At 36.5% G+C, this 19,148-nt stretch overlaps 1 protein-coding gene across 1 annotated transcript in view; it reads left to right on the top strand.

The window, feature by feature from the left end:
• Positions 1–19,148, top strand: part of RRP15 (ribosomal RNA processing 15 homolog) — a 55,577-nt gene that overhangs the window by 27,700 nt on the left and 8,729 nt on the right. Inside the window, exon 4 of the mRNA XM_020982254.2 lies at positions 2,115–2,318. Within this exon, the coding sequence (XP_020837913.1) occupies positions 2,115–2,318 (204 nt within the window). The remainder of the gene's footprint in view (positions 1–2,114; positions 2,319–19,148) is intronic.

The raw sequence follows: 19,148 nt of genomic DNA, 5'->3' as shown, positions 1-19,148 counted from the left end.
AATGGTGTAGGTGAGAGATGATGAGAACCCAAACTAGAGGAGTAGCCAGTTGGATAGAGAGAAGGGTGCAAGACTTGCTGTGGATGTTGAATTGATGACATAAATAGTAACTGAAGTGATCCATTGCAACAGTGGCAGCTCATTTCCCTTGGACACAGATTGACCCAGTAAGAAGAATCCTCAGAAATGATTTCTAAAAAATGATTTCATTCACATCAGAAAAAGAAACAAAAACACTTAAGTGGAGGAAAAAAAACGTTTAAGTTAAAATTTAAACAAAGCACTTTAAACTACAGACCAGGTTTATTTCTTTGAAATTGTAAAGACTCATTTTTTTGAAACAGGTGTCCCCTGTGATGTTCTAAAGTTGTGAATTTTATACTATTACAACTACCAAAGGCTTAAAGTTGGAGATGATCTAAAGGACAGTGCAGGAATTCATGGTTGACTTAAATAAGCTGAAGCACATATTTAATAAAGACCTTTGCTCTACAAGTTGTATATAGGAAACCAATGAGGAAATGTATTTTACCCCATGGCTCAGACCTACCCATCCTCTTCCTCTCAGGTGACTGGCTCACACTGACTAGATTCAGTTCTGGGGACCTGACCCAAAAGGGTTTAATTTTTCTTCCTTGTTAATGTCTCATCAGGATTTCTCCAGGAAAATGCTAAAGAAAAGCTTATAGATATATGACTCATGTGTGGATGACAGAGTCTCTTTTCTCATAAAGGTACACAGTACATAATAGACGTATTGGGAATGGACCAATTTTTATTTCCTCAACTAGAGAAAATGTATAAGACAAAAAGGGCTCAAAGGGGAGCCTAAAGACATACAGATATAAACCATTTGAAAAGTCTGTTGTGTGTCATTCTCCAGAAAATAAAGACCCTTGTAGGACTACTAAACAAGTATTTTTATTCACCTCATAACAGTCTGAGCATTCTATATTAATTTTTCGTGGAGGGTTGGCAGGGTCCAGATTTCTTGCCCATGCATGGCAGCCCTTCAGCTATAGGATCCTCCTTAAAGTGTGCTGTTCTGGAAGGTTTTTCCCTCCAGTTGTCTGGTGCCCAGATCTTGGACTCAGGACTATTCATTAGGTATCCATTCCAAGACTAGAAAAGTCAATTTCTCAATGACTCTCATCACTGACATCACTTAGAAAAGGAAACAGAAAGGTATCTGGAACTCAAGATCCCAGAAACTCTAATCTCTGTCTTTTGTGAATAACCATGTCTACCATGGCCACATGCTTTTGCTCTAAGTCACCCTTGGTGTTGGAATGGGGAGATAAATTTCTTACTGCTCCCATTTCCAAAACTCTAGTCTAAAAGTCCCTGCAAGGGGCTAGGAGGATGTCTAGTTAAATGACAGATGTCCACTTCTGATAAAGGTCTAAGCTCTGTAATCATAGTGAGTGGATTGGAAAGACTTATCAAATTGTGCACAGGTTCTCCTAAGCAACCCTACTGGAGAACAGTGGAGTAGGAGGTTGGTCATTTGGTCATGTGGTATGAGCAGGTAAACAGGTAAACAGATCTGTTTGCCATAAAATATAAAAAGATCAAGAGAAAGACCTTAAACAAAATGGAAAAATATTGACAAGAATCACAAAGAATGACATGAAGGTTTATTATTGACTTTGGTACAGAGAATATCCATGTCTAGAAAGTCACAGACCCATTGAAATATTACATAACTCTTCAATTACTATCGATAATGAATAGCCTAATGTTAACATACAAGTTAAATTCCAGCATACCATTTATACTTTGAAAACCACATAATTCATTCTAATACTGATTTTAATTTTTTTTTTTTAAGGCAGTTGGGACTAAGTGACTTGCCCAGGATCACATAGCTAGTAAGTGTCAAGTGTTTGATCTGAGGCCAGATTGGAACTCAGGTACTCCTGACTTCAGGGCCGGTGCTCTATCCACTGCGCCACCTAGCTGCCCCAGTGATTTTCATTTTTAACAGCACCAGATTTTGACTTGGAAAAAAATGGTAGCTAGAATTTAAAAAAAAAATACACCCAAGTACAGTTTTCTGGTTGTAATTGCCTTTTATTATTACTTAATTAGAATGGGGGGATTGCCTAATCCACAGGGGTGTGGTGCAGTTATTCAATGCTGTTCGGAAGCACCAGAAGAATGTTGACGAAAAAATGAAAGAAGTTGGAGGTTCTGTGAGAAAACGTGCAAAGTTGATGTCGACTGTCACCAAGAAAGATTTCATTAGTGTTCTCAGAGGAGTGGATGAAAGCAAAGACAGCAGGAGTCCCACAGGCCAGAATCCAAAAGATAAACAGGTAAGAAGAGTTTGCTCTCTAAGGTGAATGTTTTTGTATTAATGGATAAGATTGACTCCTCTGTCTTGTGGCACTCTAAATAAGTACGTGTGACCTAAAGACATTAGTGCAGTAATAAATATGAGTACTTCAGTGACAATGGAAAATGTAACCTTATTATCATTAATAATACTTTGACAGTTACTGTCCTCTCAGTCGTGTTTAGTGGATAGTAGGGAAGGATATGAAACATACACATTATAGTATCAAATTTTTAAAGCCTTTCCTTGTTCTTTATGCCTATCAGTGTAAATTCATGATGCATATGCTAGCAGTTATTACTGATAAGCACAAACAGATAAGCATACTGATAAGGTGCAGAATGCCATTCCTTATTTTTAGCATTTTTTTTTTGGATTTCTGGTCCCATACTAATTTGTATACTCTTTCATTGGCTTTTTAGGGAGATTATCTTCTACCATCACTAAGAAGTAGGTATATAGAAGTAGCTGCAACATTTATTTGATTTCAGATCCATGAATTACAGGGCAACTTAGTTTCTTATTGCTCTTTACTTAAAAAACAAAATGACAACATTGTAGACTTGTGCAATTTGCTCATTTAGACATGCAGAAGTAGATACACAATAGAGCCTCATTTTTTTAGTATCTTAGGAAAATAGCTCGGTATATAACTTAGAAAAATAAAAGGAGTTGAGTTCTTGGAGATCATGATGATAAGTTGTCCTATATTGTTCATCAGTTAGTTTATGCGTATTTTCGTAGATGTTTGACAGAGGGAAAAATGTTAGAAGTTTTTATCCATTTACCTTAAAATCACGAACTGGATTCTGCAGGCTTGTTACAAAGACATAACACATATAATTTTGGTTATTATAAAAATATATGACCCCTAGTAGTTTGCTTTCTAAGTCACATAAAATGAGTGCTTCAGATACATGTTCCTATCCGAGAAGTTGTACTTTTAAAAAGCACATTTTAAATATATATTTGCATTTATATTCTGACTTTGATGTGCTTGGTAGTAATGGAGCAGTTCTTCTGTCACTAATCCACTGCTGTGAGCTAAGTGCTTTCTAATGCCAGCCAGAAGCACTTTAATCAGTCAGGACACTGTCATGTGTTTCTGTCATGTGTTTTTTGTTTATATTTTGATGGAGCGTGCTGAAACACTCTGTGGCACACAGAACATTTAGGAATTTCATGCAAGCACAATGTTGAAGTGTTTTTTTAAAGTTCCTTGATTAAGTTACCATTTGGCTTAATTTTTTGCAAGCATTTCTCAACTTTTAAAGTCTGTCGATCTTTTTAATTTCAAAAGAACAAAATTGTGTGTTTATGTAATAGAGGTACCCACTAGTACTGTTATTGTAAAGTGACTGTCAGCAGTAATTATAAACATCACGTTTGAGAATTTATACTTTTCATTACTCAAAATTGCAACAGACTGAAGATTTGTCAATGATATTTTTATTGAAAGAAGTAAAAAAAATCATTTGGAGTTGTAAGAAAGGAGGGAGTGAGGAGATAGGATTTCTAAATGTTTGACTTTTCTTTTTCCCCTTATTTAAGAATAATTTAAAAGAAACTTTTGTTCTTGCTTTGATATTTGGGGTTTTTTTGATATAAAATACAGATTTTCCTCTAGCAAATATTTTGTGTTCTATCATACCATTGACATTTTATCTTACTTCCTATTATACCTACCCCAAGTTATCACAAGTATGGTATGGTATGGTATGGTATGGTATGGTATGGTATGGTATGGTATGGTATGGTATCAAGGATAAGGACAAAATTGAGATGAAGGCATATTGACCTTGTGCTAAGGGTCATCTGTTTCCAGTTTTTCCCTCATTTCTTCCTCACTTTTATTCTGATATAATAGCCATGAAGTAGAAACCAAATTCATTTTCATTGGTTTTACTTGTGTTTTTTTAGCTCATTTAAAAAGTAGGATAATATTTTTGTGACAGTATCACAGTATTCATTGAAAGTTAGTTTCCTGATCAAGAATTCTCTATACCAATGCAGTCATTGGTGCTTACCCCCCTCCAACTTCATCTTCTCCCCTGTTCCCATTAAAAAAAAAAAGTTTAATGCAGTCATTGTGAAGAATGAACTTCAGGAGTTAATAAAATTTAGAAGAGAAGGATTGTTCAGCATTGTAGATCATAGGATCATAAATTTAAAACTGGAAGAGATTTGAGAGGTCATAGGTTCCAAATCTCATTTTATAGAAAAGGAAACTGAAGCTCAGACATTAAATGATTTGACTAAGGTGACAAAGCTATTAAGTGGCCAAGTTGGAATTTGAACCCAGGTCTGTCTGACACCAAATCTAATGGTCTATCCATCACACCAATAAGTTAGGGCCCAGTTTATATATCAAGAACTTGGCACAGGTAAAATTGACTTGTTTTTTCCAGCAACACTCAGAAGCTATTTAGCAGTAGAAACATTGAATAGTAGGGGTTACCCAGGGATGAGAATTTGGCTTTTGAGCCTGGCAAAAATTGTGTGAGTAGAGGAGTGAGATGCAGAAGGGAGACTATTAAGGTCAAAGAACTTTAGGGTAGTAGGCAGTAAACATTCAAATGGCTGACCATTTTATCTCAGGTCAAAGATGATAATGTAAACAAGTGAAGCTGTTTGGGAATAGGGAGATGGGTTGGGAGAAGAGAGATGGACCATGAGATTGAAAGGTAAACAGTAGGAGGCTGTTGTCAGAGAGTGGAATTAGAGGTTAGAAATTTTAGCCCAGATGAGGGTAACTTTTAGGAAGAAAAGGATGCATAAATATAAGGAAATGGATCTTTAACTCTGGTCCAGGAAAGAGAATGAACCAACATTATGAATCCTCCCTGGAGCCTTCCCTTTCCTGTATTTTTGCTTTGTAAACCTCATTAATGCTTGTTGGCTTACCTTGCCACTGGGAGCATAATACTCAATACCTTTATCTCCCTGCTGCCGTTACTTTATAAGAAATGCTACAGTGAGAGACTCTTGTTAGTTATGACAAGACTGCAACTCCAGTGAGATTTTGGGTTAGAGGTATGGTATGGAGGTATGGGTAAGAATGGCTTATAGAGAGTGTTCTGGGACCACTTCCCCTATCATTGTATAAATGAACTACTATTATTGCTTTATAGCAAAACACTTTTCTTACAGTAATCCTGTGTGGTACACAGTGAAAGTATGATCCTTCCCATTTCGTAGATAAGTTACCTGAGGCTCACAGAGGTTAGGCTATGAGGTTAGATGTGAAAAGCTGGGCCAATCCATTGTACTGCACTGCCTATTCTGGGGCATCTCTACATAATAGATGATAACAGACTATGCACAGTTTTCTAGATTTGCTCTAGTACAATAGCTAATGTGATATAATTACCTACCCAGGTAGTTTTCATATTAAATTCATTTATGCTATGGAGAGGTTATTCTGTGCTATTTCACTGAGAGGGAATATTTTGAAATATGTTGCTCATCACACAGGACTCTCACAGTCCTGGTCAGGGTACGTCAGTCGTCATGAAATATCTGGGAAGTATGGTACCCAGATACAATGGCAGTAGAAAAACTGGTGTACTCACCTGTTGCAGTCCTCTGATTGGTTAGTATAAAAACCCATAGATAAGGGTACAGTTCATGAACTGCTTTTCTGTTGTCTGCTTGGACTGCCTAGATTCCATGGAGCACCAGGCAAGAAGAATGACGTGGCTGCTCACTGTGCTTGGATGAGCTAAAGCTCACCATCTTCTACCTTTGGATGACATACAGGCCTTACCATTCATTGCCCTGCCATGCATGGATATCACCATTTACTCTGCTACTGTGCCACCAGACCTCTAAGCAATCCCATCTGAGCTCTGATTGGCGCCCAAAAGACCCCTGGGCTTTGCCATCTGCCCCACTCATGCATCCTTAGGATTTCTGGATCTTTCCATCCACTCTGCAATTGAACTCTGTTATGTGTTATTTCCTCTGAGAGTAAGGACTGTCTGATTTTTTCTACTTCTATCCCTAGTACTTACCAGAGTGCTTGGCACGTAGAAAGTGTTTTTAATAAATACTTTGATATTCATTCATTAACTTTGCATCAGTTCATATGAGCCATTCCATACTTCTCTGTAGTCATCATAGTATTCATTTCTTATAACAGTAATTTTGCAATACATCAGTGTACCACAGTTTGTTTGGCCATTCCAAGATGGGCATCTACTATCTACTTTGTTTCCAGTTCTTTGCTGCTATAGAAAGTACTGCTATAAATGTTTTGATGTATATGAGGCCTTTTTTCTGTTATTTTTGGTGTATATATCTAACATTGGAATCTATGGATTATAGGGTAAGAACATTTTCGTTCCTTTCTTTGCATAATTCCAAATTGCCTTTCAAAACATTTAGACCAATTTACAGCTCCATCAACAGCACATTATTGTGTCTCTTTTTCTACAACCTCCAACATGTATTATTCCTATCTTGTCCTCTGCATATTTTCTTAGGTCTGAGGTAAAACTGCATAGTTGTGGTGATCTGCATTTCTCTTATCAGTGACTTTGAGCATTCTTTCATATGGTTGTTAAGAGTTGAAAACTTTTTTTCATTTCCTTTGAGTTTTTATCTGTAGAGAATGGCCCCAAGATTGGTTTTTCTACTTATCACACACATCTACTCTTTGTGAATGTGTTCTTGGGCTATAGGTCATATGTATTTGTGTCATATAGTTGTTTTTGGTCTCTTACGTTTTACTTTATTGTACATGCTACAACAACAAAAGGAAGAGTTTCTATTAAATATTTGCTTGTTTCATTTGAAATCAGAGACTCTGCAAATTTTTGGGATCCACATGGGAGTAATTACTTTTCTGGGAATGTGCCAAAAGCTTTTTATTTCATAAAATTAGCTATTTATCAAGGTATTTCTTAATCCTCCTGAGACTGGGATAATAATATGTTCTGAGAGAGAGAGAGAGAGAGAGAGAGAGAGAGAGAGAGAGAGAGAGAGAGAGTGTGTGTGTGTGTGTGTGTGTGTGTGTGTTTCTTTTCCATACTACTGTATATAGATATTTCTGCAATGTTATCCTGAATTCATATCATTAGAAAGCCTTAGTGGCAGAAAAGTAGAGTATTAACTTTTAAAAGTGATATTTTGCTAAAAGTATACTGGTTTTGTAAAGGAAGTATCTGGTATGTTTTGTTACTCAGAGGCAGTTGGGAAAAGTATTAAGCTTGACATCAAAACAAGTCATAGCTCCTAAAGTGAGTCATGTCCTTAATCCTCTTAACTTTGTTTCTGTAATATCTCTCTTTGTAATAATGAAATATCAGTGTGTTATCTCCATAGAAATGTTTTGAGGATAAAAGTTTCTTGGAACTTTTTTAAGTACCCATAAGAATTTTTAGAGTAGTATAATAGTTTTGATGGCATTAATAATAGATTTATGTGAACTCTTGTGAATTGTCATGAAAAGAGATGGTGGATGAAGATTGTAATAAGAATAATAATGAAAATGTAATAGCTGTCCATTAGAATATGGATTTTCCCTTTTAACTTTCAGATACTGGTATACTTATCAGGAGGAATAAATGAGATGTACATTGGAAAAATATTTTGCTTTGGACTTAGAAAATTGATTACTATCATGTGACTGGACAAATCACTTAACTTTGTTGGGCCTCAGGTAAATGAGAGGATTGAACTAAATAGCTTCTAGGGTTTCTTCAGACTCTTAAGTCTGATCCATTGATTGATAATGATGAAAAAACATTTACTTCATTTTCTCATGCATCAAATTGCAAGCAAGGTATAAGATAGGAAATAATTTTTTGTTGGTGTCTATAGTTAAATTGCCATCAGGCTAATCTTCAAGAAAAAGTTTTGGTAGATTTTTATTTTGTTCCATTTGATATTCATTCATAAATAAGCACTGTGTTTTTGGGCATTTGGGTATGGTGGAGGTATGTGGAATACCATGTATCTATTGAAACAGTTGAAAAGATTTACACAAAAGATTGTCAGTTTTTAAACATCACGAAGTTGATGGGCATGGATTTAGCATTCATAAACTATTTTGGGAACAAGAAACTAAGGGTTAAAGTAAATAGAGAGACACCGAAATTACCCCAAATCTAAAGATATCAGTTTAACTTTCTCCTAAATCATTGTTGGAAAAAATGGTTTATTATATTAGTCTTGACAGGTCTTTTCCACTTTTCATTTGTTTGTTGCCCTCCTAGTATCATCCTTAAATGTACTTGGGATTATCTGGGCCTAATTGGGTTCCTCACTAGAGGATCTCAGAATTGGAAGGGACCTCATATATTATGTTATCTAGACCAGGGTTGATTGAGGCCAGCAAGCAAAGAATGGCTCTTAGTTGTATTTAAAAATGTAAAAATCATTCTCTGGGAGGACACATTTAGCTCTTGGGCTGTAGTTTGCTGACCCCTGATCTAGACTAATGAGTCTTCAACAGCAGTCTCATCTTTAGCGTCTCTGGCAAGCAGCCATCAAGCCTCAATTTGAAGACCCATAGTGAAAAAAGTGGCATCCTGAAGAAGCCCATTCTACTCAGGACAAGTCTCACCATCACTTCTTGCAATGAGATACTACTCATAATCTTCTAGCATACTTGTCTGTGATATCTTATAAATGAATTTATATTTGAAACCGTTGTTGATCTTGGCTGACAAATTTGTCTGTCAAGGCCAGGATGTTTTCTAGGCTTTTGGCCTCCTTTTTGTGGTTATTTCTTTGCTTCATTTAAACTTAGGAAATTGTAATAGTTTATGACACTTTTATCCACTTTTTCCGTTGTACTTGCATCTACAAGTAACCACAAAATATTAAAGAACTAAAGAAATTACTCCAGCATATTAAAATTACTCAATATATGTTATTATTGATAATAAGCATAGATATCTATGTGTGTATACGTATGCATATACATACACGTGTATGTGTGTATGTCTTTATATATACACTTTTTCTTTGTTTAAAATATTGTTTACAATATTTTGAGTGAACCAATTACCATCAGTCAACTTCACACTCTCAAAATATTGATGGTTGCTTGATTCCTCTTTATCTGTTGAGGAACTCATGCTGAAGTCATCAGATAATGATAAATCTCTTAATATTTTTCCTCAGAATTAGTTACTTCTCTTAGTTCTCTTTTCAGTAAACACAGGAAAGTCTTTCCAAAATACATTATACTGTAAGCTTCTCAAAGGCTTTTCATAAAGTTCTCTTTATAAAGTTACACAATACAGTGCAACAATTTGCAGAAATACAACAGCTAGACCAAACTATTGCCACTGACTCAAACTACAACCTTCACTTAGATCCTAGTGTAGATATCCTAGGACTCTGTGTCCTCAAACCCTAGGAATACCAGTGCTTCCAGACTACCAGCCTTCTTAGGAGCCTTGCACTTGCAGTCATCATCAAGAGGAAGAGGTCCGCCATCCCTGCCACCTCCTACAACTGCTAGTGACTCTTTGGTAAATCTAGGAGCTTCAGACTGCACCCTGCTTCTAACATGGTTTGGAAGCCAGAGTTCAGGAAAGTTACCCTTTTGGAGATGTAGCCTAGTAACTGTTTCTGCAGGTGCTGGATCTCCAAACTCTTTATCAGCCATAGCTTCTGGAGACCAGAAAAAAAGTTCTCCTCATCAAAGTCTTTGACATCAAATAAGTTAGTATTAAAATGGTTATTTTTTTTTTCAAATGGGAATACCATTACAGAAAATGCATTACTCTCTGCTTTGCCACTGTAGCCTGTGGGCTACCGGACCTTTTCATCTGTTTTGCAGCTGAAATCTCCTCTATATGTTATTTCCTCCTATTAGAATGTGAACTCCTTGAGAGGAGAGTTTCATTTCTGTTTCATTTCTGCTTGTGTTGCCAAAGCTGAGCACAGTGATTTGCATGTAGTAAGCGCTTAGTAACTACATTTTCATTTATTCATTCCTTTTGTTGAGCTTTTAATTTTCATTAAATAAGTCATTATATATATTGTTCTCTTGGCTCTACTTATTTCGCTGTACCATTTCTCACAAATTGTCCTGTGTTTCTCTTAATTTCTCATTCAGTTCATTATTTCTTATTTCACAAGAATATTCCTTTATATTTGTATAGCCATAGTATTTCACACATTACCTAATAGGTGGATGTGTACTTTTTTTTTACCCCTTTCTTTTTGGTGAGGCAGTCAGGGTTAAGTGACCTGCCCAGGGTCATATAGCTAGTAAGTGTCAAGTGTCTGAAGTTTGAACTCGGATCCTTCTGACTCCAAGGCCAGAATTCTATCCGCTGTGCCATCTAGCTGCCCCGGATACCTACTTTGTTTATAGTTCTTTGTCTCCACAGAGTTGTTATAAATATTTTAATATATATTGATTCTTTATCTCTATTATTTTATTTTCTTAGAGCATATGCCCCGTAGAAGGATCACTGCATCAAAGTATATGATCGATTTTTTGAACACTTACAAACTGATATCCAGAATGGTGGAATCACTTGACAGCTCTACCAACAGTGTATCAGTGTGCCTTTCTTCCCACAGCCCTTTCAACCTCTTAATAAGTTGATTTAATAATATGGGCCCCTGGTTTAAAAATAAATGAATTGGTCATGGAGGACCAATATATAGGTCCTCTGTATAGGTCCTCTGACTAAAAATCTGACACTATGATACTGTACTTTATAGCTGCATATTATTCAGAGAGATTTATGTATGGTTGATTTGGGGAGGAAGAGGATAGAAAAGAATAATTCATATAGCATCTACTGTGTGCCAGGCAGTGTGCTAAACACTTTACAAAAATCTCTTTTGATCTTCAACAACCTTGGGAGGTGGGTGCTGTCATTATCCCCATTTTAGAGTTAAGGAAACTGGGGCAGAGGTTAAGTGACTTGGCCAGGGTTACATAACTACTAAGTGTCTTAAGTGGCAATTGAACTCAGATTTTCCTTCCTCCAAGCCTGGTGCTGTGTCCACTGTGCTACCTAGTGCCTTGTTGAGGCAGTGATGAGACATACTTCTTAGGCATGTGGTAGAGGGGATTTATTTTCAGATTGGACTTTTTAAGCTTCTGTCATCCTCCCAACTTTGAGATACTGTGCTTCTTATTTTGTGACAGTAAGGGAAATATATTAACTTTTTGGTGCTTTCAGAGTTCAGTTTTCATTATCTGGCAAAATATATTTGTCCAGAATATGTTCTTCCTTGGTAACTATAAATAAATAAAGGTGTGGTATATATTAGAATCTGATGATTAGGTCTTGTCAATAATGATTTACCACTTTAAGGAGCTGAACAATAAGCGGATAGAGCACCTGCCCTGAATTCAGGAAGACCTGAGTTCAAATCCGGCCTCAGACCAAGCACTTGACACGTAATAGCTGTGTGATCCTGGGCAAGTCACTTAACCCCAATTGCCTTAAAAAAAAAAGGAGCTGAAAAATGTACATTGTGTTCCTTTAATTCATTTTTCCTAATATGTTAGTATTTTTAGTCTTATGTCTTAGTCAACCAAACAATATTTTTTTGTCTAAATTTGCCTTACTTGTTCTTTCCTTAGAGATCTAAATTATCTGATTTGAGCGCAAGCTAACACCAGTACACTATTTTTAACTGCAGAAGGTTTTATTTTTTTTGCTTTTTGGTGAGGCAGTTGGGGTTATTGTGACTTGCCCAGGGTCACACAGAGTGTCTAAGGCTGGATTTGAACCCAGCTCTTCCTGATTCCAAGGCCAGAGTTCTATCCACTGCGCCACCTAGCTGCCGCCTACATTAAGGTTTTAAAACCACCATCAGGTCATATGGCGTAATCATCAGAGGCGAGGTATGAACCCTGGTCCTATGATTCCAGAGCCAGTTTGCTTTATATTTTGTTATTCTATCACATTTATATACCGAAACTTATTTAGCCATTCCCCAGTTTATGATCACTCTCTCAGATTCCCATCTTTTGCCATCTCAAAAACAGCTATAAACATTTTTGTATAATCCTTACAGTTTGTTTTGCTTAATAGTCAGCCTTCCTTAATCTACTCTTCCTTTAATTCTCCATACTTCTCCCCTTTTCTCTCCTCTTTTCCTGTTAAATAAGTGGGTTTTGGACATGTGTGTACATGTGCACGTATTCTTTGACTACTTCAGATGAGTGAGATGTCAATTGTCAGCCACTTCCCCTCACCTCTTCTTCCTTGTTTGTATGGATATTTACTGATTTACTCTGATTATGTGAGATAATTTTCCCTAACCTTCCTTTCCCTTTCCCCCCCAGCACATTCCTCTTCCTTTTACTTTCCCTTCTTTCCTTAAGATCATTGAAACATAACAGAATTGAACTCTCTGTGAAACCTGATATTGATGAGTCAAAGGGGACACATGTATCATCTCTTTGTATTTGAATATAAGCAGTTTATTCTTGTTTAGTCCTTTTCATTCATGTATTTTTTTTTATGCTTCTCTTCATTACTGTGTTTGAACTTCATAATTTCTCCACAGCTTTGGTCTGTTCATAAGGAATGCTTGTAAGCCCTCTGTTTTATTAGAAATCTGTTTTTCTACCTGTAGGATTATACTTAGTTTTTCTGGCTAAGTTATTCTTGGCTATAAAGCTATATCCTTTGCCTTCTAGAATATTACATTCCAGGTTATCTACTGATTAATAGTGATGACTGTTAAATCATGTGTAATCCTGATTGTGGCTCCTCAGCACTTGAATTCTTTTTTTCTGGCTACTTGAAGTATTTTTTCTTTTATCTGGAAGCTCTGGATTTTGATTATGACATTCATAAGAAATTTCATTTTAGAGTTTTCATTCATGGGTTTCTTTCAGGAGGTAACCAGTAGATTCTTTCTGTTTCTGTTTTGCCCTATGGTTCTAAGAGATCTTGGCAGGTTTCTTTTAAGATTTCTTGAATTAAGATATCTAGGCGCACCCCCCCCCTTTTTTTTTTGGTGATAGTGTTCAGATAGTCTAATGATTCTTACATTTTTTTTATCCTTGATCTGTTTTCTAAGTCACTTGTTTTTGCTGTGAGGTACTTGACATTTTCTTCCTTTTTTTTCATCCTTTTGACTTTGTTTTAATATTTCTTGTTGTCTCATAGAGTATAGGGTTTTTATTTGGTCCATTCTAAATTTCAGAGAGTTTTTTGCTTAGGCAAGGTTTTGAACTTCTTGTGACAAGCTGTTAATTCCTTTTCCAGTCCTTTCTTCCATAACTCTCATTTCTTTTCCAGTTTTTTTTCCTTCAAGCACTCTTATTACATATATAAAAACATTTTTTTTAACTCTTGCTTCATATCTTCCAGGAATTCTACTTGAGTTTGTGCCAGTGCTGTTTTTGTCTGAGGGATTGCTTGTATATGTTTTGAAGTCATTCTCTTCTTCTGCACTTGTATCTTGAGACTCACTGCCACCATAGTAGCTAATTATGGTGGGGTTCTTTTTTTGTTTGCCCATTTTTTTAGTACACTTAATGATTTTGGACTTGATATTAGGGCTAGGCCCTGTGGAACTTCTGGAGGGAATGTCTGGGATGTTTCTGTTGCTGTTTTCTTGTGGTATTGAGTATTATGTTATTCCTAGATCATAGGGATAGGCTAGGGACTTGCAAACTTTTAGTACTCCCATAGAGGTCTGATTCTGGGCATATTTTGATTGCCGTTCCCCTGGTCTGAGCTCTGTAAGTTCCTGACTTGGGTTTCAGTCTATATATTTATCAAGCTCTGATAGACTCCACTTCTTATCAGCCAACTGGAAAATTGTTGATTCAAAGTGGCAGAATTGCAGGCCGCCCCTTTGGTTTGGATTTCCTGCCTTGGCTATTTCTATGTTGGCTGGGCTAGATTCTGGAAGTAAGATCTTGCTGTAAGCTTGGGGTCTGAGCCGCACCACTGCTACTGCTGTCTTCTGAACTTTCTCCTTTTTTCAGTACATTGCCCAGGACCTCCTTGCCTCAGAAAGGCAATACCACAGTTCTGCTTCTCTTCCCCCGAATCTGCTCAGGATTGGGGTAGTAGGCAACATAGCTGCCATTTGAAACCTATCACCATTGTAGTTCCTGAATACAGTCTGGAGGTGCCCTGGTATGTGTCTCAGATCTCCTTTTGTTCTGGTTTCTAGCCTCTCCCAACCATCTCAAGTTCTACATAGATCAGGTGTTTCTGCCACTACCCTCTTCCCAGTCTTTGAAGACCTCTCTGTCTCTCTCTCTGCCAGCATGGGCCAAAGGACTCACTATGACTATCTTTGAATTTCTTCACCAGGATTGGATCTGGTGCATTTCATAGATCTGTTTGGAGAGTTGTGGACTGAAGCTCAGCCGCATTGCTTCCTTCTATTCTACTATGTTGGCTCTTCCCGCTTTCCATTTTTTACATTATGCTTTGTCCCAACTCCAAATATTTAATGAAGAAACTATTACTGAATTCCCAGTGACAGTAAATAAACATCATTGAGAAGAGTTGAAGACATGAAAACTACAACTGATCAAAGAAAAAAATGTTTATTAAAGAAATATGATCATACTCTGCATGAAGTTTCTGAGAACATCACTGTCATGTTGCATATAAGTTCATTTTAAGCAAACTCCTACCTTATCATTGTGAAAATCTGCATAGGCATTCCCAAGGCCATTTAGCACTTACAGCTGTTGCTTGACTCTATTCAGTGTTCACCCCACTGTGCTTTTGCCTAGGACTTCCCTAGCTCCTGTTCCCTCTACTTCTGAGTCCGTCCACTGAGACTTTGCTCCACTTATTTCAGTCCTGTTCCTTCACAGATAACCCTGTCTTCTCAGGGCTGCCCTAATTTCTGGGTCCCTTTGTGTCAGAACTCCCCAATTCTGACTTCATTTCAGTTTGGTCTTTGTGGTCCTTTGACCCTTCATTGCCAAATCAAAGAGGGGGCAGTACCCTTATTAAGTACACATACAGAGACCCAAAAGTAATGATAAAATGTCCATTTAAGGCTTCAGAAGTCTCTTCTCATACAGCTGTCTGGCGTTCTGGACATCATCTGGTGAAGTTTTCTGGTCTAAGTGCTGTTCAAGCAGTGTCCAGCAGACTCTCTTCTTGTAGAGGTCCTCCTTCTCGTGTCCACTCTCCTACAAGATCAGTCTTAACACAATTTTTAAATTACCTTGCAAATAAGGAAAGTTAACTCAACCCTTATGTCCCCATTATTATAAGATCAAAATTAGAACCTTGGCCAACTGTCATGTTTAAGAAACTCAAATTAGAAAAGTAACAAAAAGATTAGAACCTAGCCTTATACTCTGTATTACTTGTAGTTTTATACCTTGCATTAATTCATTATTCATATTCCCCCATCAGGAGGATGACATTCCACTAAGCAATGAATAACAAACTCCAATATGTAGTAATCAACTTAAAAACAGTACATATCAAATAATAAAACAGTTCTAACTTCTGGTCATATACAAATAAATAATCCTTAATTAAAATGGATGCTTCTTTTAAGGTATTTACAAGATAGGCCACAAACCATTTTTCTTTTATCATTAACATAAGATTAAAGGAGACTTGGTAACCATTTATTAGGGATGTTAAAGATGGGGTTCTTTCAACTAACAGATGACCTCTGAAGTGCCTTCTGATTTTTGTTTCTATATGTGTCCAGGTGTCATTAATGATCCTTTGTTTATATTAAATAAACATATACTTAACTCTAATAGAGGAAATCCTTAAAATACCTTAATAAAATTAAAGAATCCCTTTAAGTGTGTATGTGTGTTCTGTGCTCATTTATATATTTGACAAATATGGATTTTAAAACATTGCGTTTTCTTAAAATAGCATGCAGTAATGCCTTCATTGCATCTTAGTATTTTCTCCTCAAGTTATCTTCTATTTACATGTGTACACATTGTGTCCTCTTATAAAATGTAAACTTTTTTTGGGGGGGGAGGCTAGGCAGTGGGGTTAAGTCCCTTGCTCAGGGTCACACTAGCTAGAAAGTGTTATGTGTCTGAGGTCACATTTGAAATCAGGTCCTCCTGAATCCAGGGCCAGCGCTGTATCCACTGCGCCACCTAGCTGCCCTAAAATGTAAACTTCTTGAAAATAAGGTATTATCTTTGTATCTCCAGTGCGCCTTGTATGGTTCCTTACATGTAGAAGTTATATAATGTTTATTGAATTGAATAAGGGAAGAGATATTAAACAACTGCTTATTGTGTGGAAAGCATCGTATTAAACACTGGGGATACAAATTTAAAAAACAAAACAAAAAAAAAACAGTTCAGCTGCAGGATAGAGAAAAAAGCCCAGATGTCCTTAGGTATAGCAGCAAGTCAAATGACTCTTTGTAACTGTAAGACCTGGTAGGCTTTCATTCACTGAAAGGCTTGAAGTTGATGACTGCCAGTTTATCCAGGTGGTATGAACAGGGAAACGGGGACTTCTAAGAGAGAGGTAAAGGGAAGACTATTCCTGAAGCTAGTTCTTCCTTCCTGTTTATCCTTACATGTCATTGGATGAAAGAACTGCTCCTAGGAGGCTGATGGGAGATGTATTATCAGCATAACATCAAGCTCCGTATCAAATTTAAGAACTACAAAGCATTTGTTGCATTTAAAGTTTTATTTAGCATTGTGTTTGACTTGTCTCAATTACTATTTCATTTTACTTTAGGAGAGGTATCTTGATCATTTCAACCTATTGTCATTCTTATTAAGAGAATGTCATCAGTAATGGATTGAGTTGATGCCCTCTAAAAGTCAGCTTTGAGAAGCTGAGCTTGTGAAAGGCAGTAACTTATCTTAGGACCCACACAACAATAACATGAATTGTGACCCTTTGAAGAAGGGAAAGAAAGGGCAACAGTAGAAGTCAATTATTTTTCTATTTTTCTTTTCTGTATCTACAATAAAAGAAACATGTTTTCAGTAGTACTGAGTTCTGAACAAGATAGAGTTAGTTTATTTTAAACATGATGTTAAGAGCTCAGAGTCACAGGATTTTAGAACTAGAATGAACTTGGTCTTGTCTGACTTCCTCACATTACAGATGACGAAGCCAAGCCCCAGAGAAGTGGTGAGTTAGATAGCAGAGTAGTAGCATGGCTATGAGTATAACCCTGGTCTCCTGATTTGTAGTCCCATGTATTTTCTACTCATCCTGTTTAAATCTATCTATACTTCTATTTTTAAAGTACTGCTTAAATTAATATAATTTTGGGGTGTGTTTTTCATCCTGGCCTCCCCTGCAGGGCCTCCTACCCCACCCCCACCCCTGAGTATCATCTACTGAAGTCTTTTGTAGCTTTCTTGGTACCTTAGTCAACTTAAAATAGAATCTGGGAAGTTATACAAACAGTAAACAAAAAAATGAAGCCAGAATGGGCTTATTGCCCAGAAAGCTAGCTAAGTGCAAGAGGAGGGCAAAAATTAAAAGTAGGTAGAGGGGAGAAAAGGACAGGAAAAAGGATCTAAGGCACTTGGAAAACCATCACAGAGTACTCTTTGATAGAAAAATTTTGCTGGATCTGCAGTTAGGATAAGATCTTCATGTGGTATCATAGAAATAAAACAAGCGGCCCCCCTCCCACACACACCCCCTCCATACCTCTGCACCATTAGCATTCTCACATAATTCAGATCCACCGTCCCCCTACACATTTTAAACTAATGGGATTTTGTACTATGTTGCTACTTGTACTCATTGATGTTTATATTGTTGAATATAGGTGTAGTTCATGCCTATTTTTTATGAGTGTGTGGTTAATAATAAAGGGGGTACCATATTCATATGGGGGTACCAGATTCTCAAGAGGAATTATCAGAGTAAGCTTTATATTTTGATGCCAAATTTGACAGCTGTAAAGTACTTAGTAAAATCTTGTAAGGGGTACTAAAGCTGATTTAGCAAGTATTAAGAACCAGGTTTTCTGGGTTTTTTTTTTTATTTAGAGCAAACTGGATTATACCTTAAAAAATGAAAAGCATGAACTTTTTTTGTGGAGTGAAAACATAATGAAAATAACTCATTAATTGGTAAATATAGAAGTGGATTTATTGCTTCTTGTCCAGCATTTAATTTTATTTTTCCATTCATAGCAGAAATGAATTTCTTGTTTCATGAAAGATTAATAAATTAAGCCCAAATTTGTGTTTTCAGTTTGCTTTGCCAAAATCTATGTGTATGAACAAAAACCTTTTATACTATGAAGCAGAAAGAATATTGTTTGGGGTGTCATTGATGAATGCTTTTTTTTTTAGAAGGGTAGGCTTCATCTTTTCAATAGATATAAACTGCTTATATTATTTTAATTAAATATTTGTGTAAAACTGGGGCTGGAGGGAGGATATTATTTTGTGGTCCTGTAGCATCTGGCTTTCATTTAAGTCCTGCCTGGGTTTGCTTTTCAGTTGGTGTTACAGCAGAGTCATATCGGTTGCTTGAGGTCAGTGAGAATCTGTGTAGTTTTTTTTGTTTGTTTGCTTTTAAAGCAAAGCTCAAGCATAAAGCCTGCTAAAATTTCACTATAACCTTCTACACTTAGTTGTTAGGACAATTTCCCATCTGATGGAAGCAAGTACCAGTGTGGTTTAAAGTCCTAGTATTTTTACTTTTCTTTGAATACCTCAGCCAGTAGTAAATCATATGATAATAATCTTAATTCTTTTAGGTTCTGCTCTAAGACTTTATAATTTTCATTGTTAGAATCAGTAGCTTGAGTTTAACTTTTCCTTTAAAAATGAGAAAGGGAGGGACAAAAAAAATTCTCACCAAATTTTAAAGTATTAAATATTAAAGTAACACAATCTTTTTTGGGATTTCACTGTGTA

This window comes from Phascolarctos cinereus, unplaced genomic scaffold, assembly GCF_003287225.1.
Source record: "Phascolarctos cinereus isolate Bilbo 61053 unplaced genomic scaffold, phaCin_HiC Scaffold_5;HRSCAF=322, whole genome shotgun sequence".
In the NCBI taxonomy this organism is placed as follows: domain Eukaryota; kingdom Metazoa; phylum Chordata; class Mammalia; order Diprotodontia; family Phascolarctidae; genus Phascolarctos; species Phascolarctos cinereus.
This window is presented reverse-complemented; position numbering and strand designations above follow the sequence as displayed.